Raw genomic sequence first — 6,247 nt, 5'->3', positions numbered from 1 at the left:
TTTATTTGACAGAGACACAGCGAGAGAGGGAACACAAGCAGGGGGAGTGGGAGAGGGAGAAGCAGACTCCCTGCCGAGCAGGGAGCCCGATGCGGGACTCGATCCAGGGACTCCAGGATCATGACCTGAGCCGAAGGCAGTCGCTTAACCAACTGAGCCACCCAGGCGCCCTTAACTACATTTTAAACAAATATTTCAGGAGGTACAATAATTTATTCTTATCTTTCTCAGGAATCCCTTGAGGTATTTAAATAAGAATTCAGTTTTAACTTTTGAGTATCCTAAAGTACCCTGTTCATTCACAATTATATGAACCTAATATTTATATTTATTAATATGTCCTACATTGGTTTTCTTTTTTAAAAAATGCTACTGGCAACATACCATAAGCAAAGTCAAAAGACCAATGACATATGAAAGAGAATATCTGCAACACACATCACCAATAAAGGGTTAGTACACCTAATATATGAAAAAAAAACCTCGGGGTGCCTGGGTGGCTCAGTCGTTAAGCATCTGCCCTCAGCTCAGGTCATGATCCCGGGGTCCTGGGATCGAGCCCCGCATCGGGCTCCCTGCTCCACAGGCCTGCTTCTCCCTCTCCCACTCCCCCTGCTTGTGTTTCCTCTCTCGCTGTGTCTCTCTGTCAAATAAATAAATAAAATCTTTAATAAATAAATAAATAAATAACCAACCTCTTAAAAATCAATGAGAATAAAAAGACCGACAGCCATTAAACATCTGGACAAAAGGGGAGGACAGTTCATGAAAAAAGATGTACAAATGATGCTTAAACATATGAAAAGATGTTAAATTTCACTTGTAGTAAGAGAAATACAAATTTAAATACACTGAAATGCCATTTCTCATTTATCAGATTAGCAAAAATTCCAAAGCTTGGGAACACACTCTATTGGCAAGACTGTGGAGAAAAAAGCACTCTCATACATTACTGGTGGGGATAAGAAATGGAGGGAATTTTGAAGTATCTAATAAAGTCACACATTTACCTAGCAACCCTACTGGCAGGAATTTGTCCTGAAGACACACCTCAAACAATATGCAAACACGCACACACATATATATACATATATACGGCTACTTAATATTACATTATTTGTAATAGGAAAGTATTGGAGACAGGTTGCATAAATGATGGTTCATCCACACAGTGGAATATTACACAGATGTAAACAAAATTAGGATGTGTCCTATGAATTGACATGAAGCAAACTCCAGGATATATGAAGTGAAAAAAAGGTGATGAAGAATATATAGAGTATACTATCTCTTGTTGAATAGGAAGGGAACAAAAATGTAAATGATGGAGGTATTTATTTTTGCAAAAAGAAACATAGGTATGACATATTGGCTATGTCTAGCAGATAGGTAAGAAAAGGATGAAAGGCATAAGGAAGGCATCTGAGTTTATGTTTTTATACAGCTTTGATTCCTGAACTAGGTTAATATTTTACATAATCGGAAATAAAAATAAATCAACAAGGATGGGCAAAAAAGTCCTCATACTGAATATAAACAGTGAATTTAACTATATTTACATCAAATTATAACATAATCACACTGAAGAAAATAACCCAAGTAACTTTTTAAAAATATTTGAGAGAGAAAGAGCACCTGTGTACGCACACCTGAGCAGGGGAAGAGCAGAGAGAGGAAATCTCAAGCAGACTCCCCACTGAGCACAGAACTGGATGTGGGGCTCAATTCCACAACCCTGAGATCATGATCTGAACTGAAACCAAGAGTCGGACGCTCAAAGAACTGAGCCACCCAGATGCCCCACCCAAGTAACTTTTGAACATAATACTCTATGTATTTTCAGTAGGATACGTTGCAAAAACAAACCAAAGAAGGGGTGCCTGGGTGGCTCAGTTGGTTAGGCATCTGCCTTCGGCTCAGGTCATGATCTCGGGATCCTGGGACGGAGCCCCGGGTTGGGCTCCCTGCTTAGTGGGGAGTCTGCTTCTTACTGGGCCCCTCCCCACCGCTTGTGCTTTCTCACTCTTGCTCAAATAAATAAAATCTTAAAAAAAAAAACAATGGATTTGTGAACTTTACAAATTTGTAAAGGTTTTTTGCTAGTAGTGATACCAGTGTAACAATTAGGAAGCCATTTGATATGTATTGTAGAATTGAGAAAGTAAACATACTAATGTTGTTGGGAACCAGGGACCTTTCTCATTTTGGTAGTCAAGTAATATAATCATGAAATTGAGGAAAGACAGGAAGAACCCAGTGGTTAAGAATTGGAATTAGAGATATCAATATGAACTCATGATTTTTTAAAAAAGTATCTTCTAACACATGTCCAGAAATGTATGATAGGAATGGATATTCACATACATACCTGCTTATATGTGCCTGTATATGCTTATATATGCACAAAATATTTCCAGAAGGATACCCTGGAAGGAAACTGTGGCTAATTCTGAGGAGTGGACTGAAGGACTGTACTAGAAAGGTGACTTACTTTTCACTATATTATCCTCTATTGGAATTGATTTTACCAAGTACACATATTACCTATTTAAATACTATGTAATTCTGAGGTGCCTGGGTGGCTCAGTCAGCTAAACATCTGACTCTTGGTTTTGGTTCAAGTCATGATATTGGGGTCATGAGATCAAGTCCTGCATCACGCTCTGCGCTGGGCATGGAGCCTGCTTAAGATTCTCTCTCTCCTTCTCCTTCTGCCCCTCCCCCAGCTCACAGGCGCACCCTCTCTCTCAAAAAAAAAAAAAAAATTTACTATGTAATTCTTTAATGTAGCCTCCAAAGCAAATACTTTTCAACCTCTGAGCTATACAGAGAACAATCCAAAACAAACATGCCAATCTAACCTTCAGGATTGCTATCTGGCTCATAAGTCCACAGAGTTCCTTGTTGTTTAAAGGTAGCATATTTCTTTTTCAATACTTCCAAGCCTTCTAAAGCTGTACTGTGTTCAGACAATGATTTTAAAAGGGAAATGTTATTTACTAATCCAGAGAGTTCCAAAGGATTTCTAGGACTATTCCAATATTGTTTGCTTTCTCCATTAGTTTCTACTTCACTATGGTCATGGTCTAAACTTCTAATGCTTCGCAAATCTTCAGATTCATGAATATATGCTTCTGTGTCTTTGGAAATAGGATGCTTTTTTTTCCAGAGGGTACAAAGAATTGGAAACTTGGATATTTGATTTATCAAGAGCAATACATTCCTCAGAGTGATTATGATTAACATTTAATTCTTGGATACTGATGTTGCTGCTTGAAGTTGACAGCAAAACCTGTTCATCATTTTTGTCTAAGTTACTTCCCATAATAAAAGTCTGAGGCTCAGTCTGTTCTGAGAATAGGCTATTTTCAGGAGTCTGATTAGTGGCTATGTTTATACAAGGAGTATGTAAATTCAAGCTTATACCTTTAGATTTATTCAGTAGTGAAGCAATATCATAGTTAATTCTGACTTTTTGAATAGATTTATTAGCATTTTCATTATTATCTATAAATACATTATCAGTTCCCTCTAAAGATGAGTCAAAACTGCTTAATGTGTCACTACACTCTTCTATTTCTTTTCTAATGTTTCCAGCTTTCCAAGGTCCTGTGTCAACACCTACACAAGCTTTATCACAAAATTGTGATAGCAGAGTCTCTTTAATAGGAAATGTCTCTGTAGGTTTATCCCTGATAGATGTTAAAAGAGACAAATGTTCACTGCCAACTTTCTTACAGCTTATATCTTCACATCTCTTCTGAACACCTGAACTGCTGTCATTAACCAAAGCTTCTTTTACCCAACCCCCTGAATCCTGGGAAATTTTGTTGTCTTCCTGTGATTCCTCCTCAGTGTCGCTGGTTTCAAAATTGTTCAGATTAAAAGTCACCTCCACAAGTGGCTGTGTTACATTACTCATAGGTTCAGGAATACTATTAAGACTTCCATTATCAGTATTACTTTTAGAAAGCATGTTGGTAAAGTCATCAGAGAGCCTAGAATTGTTGCTTATAGAAGACTCCGTTTGCAGATGTTCAGATTCTGGCAGGACTGACATCGGCTGTTTATATTTTTTTTCTGGTGTTCCACATAGATTTATCTCCTGAGCATTTTCTCTAATGAGAATTGATCCTTTTAGACACATCTGGTCATTCTGTCTAACAGATATTTTATTATTTTTTTGAATGTCAGATTCTGATAATAAGCCATCACATTCCACACTACTACAGGTAACTGGTAAGCTGTTGCTTTTACAGAATGAGGGAATTTCTAATTTTACTTCCTGATCCAAAGATTCATCATTATCATCTACTGGCTTGTCTTCATTATACTTTTTACCCTTTTCAGCACATGTTTCAAAGAACTGTTTCCTTTCTTGTACCAAAAGGTCTTTCAAATTTAAATTTGTATTATCTCCCTGGACCTTGGGTTTCCTTTCTATATTATTTCCATCTTCAGTAGAAGAATGTACAGGTGAACTCTGTGAGGATAAATACATGGCCCATCGGCTTTTATTTCTCATGATATTTTCTGATTGATGCTGGTGGTGTAAACTGTCTGTGCTCTTCTTCACCTCAGCACACTCTTCTTCTTCAGTTATGCACTTCGGTTTAGTAGGAATGTTTCCATTTCCTTGTAGTTGTATCTGAGGGAGATGTTCTGTAATCCCAGAATTTAGTTCTTTACACACACCAGTTGATTTGGACTTCAGAAGAGCTAATATCTGTGCTTTGCTTCTGATGTTTTGTGAAACTCCTAAACAGTGAGATGTCAAACCATCTTTTTTTATGGCCTCATTGGTCAGTAGAGAATCTGAATGCTTATTTACAGAATAGACAGGAGAGCAAAAATAATTTTCTTCACATAGCATTTCTGGGTTATTCTTGAAGGATGGAGTAGAGACAATAGAAGAAAAATGTAAGCCATTTGTCTCTCCGTTCTTGTAAGTGATACTCTTCTCAGGGTCTGATGGCATATTATTTATATCTTTCTTACCAGCAGTAGAAAACAAAGGAGGTGTGCTGTAGAAGGGAGAGAGAAAAATAGGACCAGGTTTCTTAGCCTCAAGTGATGCAGCTGATTCACCATTTTCTGTAATAATCATTTTCTTTGGCACTTGACGGGGTCCTCGAAAACCCTAAAAATATTAAAACAATTATTAGCTGTTCCATTATCTATAAAGAAACTTTGATATGAACTGGCTGAAAAAAAAAAGAAAAAGGAGTGTGTCTGTTTTGTAAGGTAAAGTAATAAAGATATAAAATTTATAAGATTAAAATGTAAACACTCATTTGTATTAAGATTTTTCTAGTTAGGGTTTACTTCCTCTCCACCTAAACATATATTATGAAGTACCATTTTAATGATAGAGTGCAATAGTTTCAAATTCACTACTTCTTGAAACAATATTATAAATACATATTGATTTATTATTTTCAACAGAGAAACTTACAGTAAACTTCCTTTTTAAACCAGCAGGCTGACATCCAAGGGACCAGCCAGAGGATATAAATCTCCTTGGATTTAACTCCGGTGCTTCTTTAATGACATCCTGTTTAATAGCTATGCTCCCAGCAACTTTAACTTCCTCAACTGTGATTAAGTATCGATCACTTTCTAAGTCATCTCCAGGCTTCACCTAAATTTTAAAGAATAAATTTTAAAAAACAAATTTTAAAAAATAAATTTAAAATCATATACATCTATTTAATTATGTGTTCCAATAGGTCATTAGCACTAGCAAGACACAATAGATAATAATTGTTAAATGTATGAATCAATACCTAAATCTTCATTTATTATTATAGACTAGTTGTCAAATAAGCACAAAAAAGGGTAATAATATAGCAAAAATTTTTCATTAATTTGTTTATTCATTAACACATATATGAGACCCTTTGTTGCATGCAGGAGGTACAAAGACAAGCAAGACAAATATGCCCCTTCTCAAGGAGTTCACTAAGAACCCATACAGCTAAATGTAATTTTTAAAATTAGAGATATCAGGGCACCTGGGTGGCTCAGTCGTTAAGCGTCTGCCTTTGGCTCAGGTCATGATCCCAGGGTCCTGGGATCAAGCCCTGCATCGGGCTCCCTGCTCCGCAAGAAGCCTGCTTCTCCCTCTCCGACTCCCCCTCCTTGTGTTCCCTCTCTCTCTGTCAAATAAAAATAATAATAATAAAATTTTTTAAAAGAGTGTCTGCCTTTGGCTCAGGTCATGATCCCAGGGTCCTGGGATCGAGCC

The 6,247-nt window shown here is 36.9% G+C and overlaps 1 protein-coding gene across 1 annotated transcript in view; it reads right to left on the bottom strand.

Annotated features, from left to right (window-relative positions):
* Positions 1 to 6,247, bottom strand: part of ZGRF1 (zinc finger GRF-type containing 1) — a 96,491-nt gene that overhangs the window by 75,965 nt on the left and 14,279 nt on the right. Inside the window, 3 exon segments of the mRNA XM_021684528.1 lie at positions 2,862 to 3,165; positions 3,167 to 5,140; positions 5,456 to 5,641. Coding sequence (XP_021540203.1) covers positions 2,862 to 3,165; positions 3,167 to 5,140; positions 5,456 to 5,641 — 2,464 coding nt within the window.

Source organism: Neomonachus schauinslandi, chromosome 2 (genome assembly GCF_002201575.2).
Source record: "Neomonachus schauinslandi chromosome 2, ASM220157v2, whole genome shotgun sequence".
Taxonomy (NCBI): Eukaryota; Metazoa; Chordata; class Mammalia; order Carnivora; family Phocidae; genus Neomonachus; species Neomonachus schauinslandi.
This window is presented reverse-complemented; position numbering and strand designations above follow the sequence as displayed.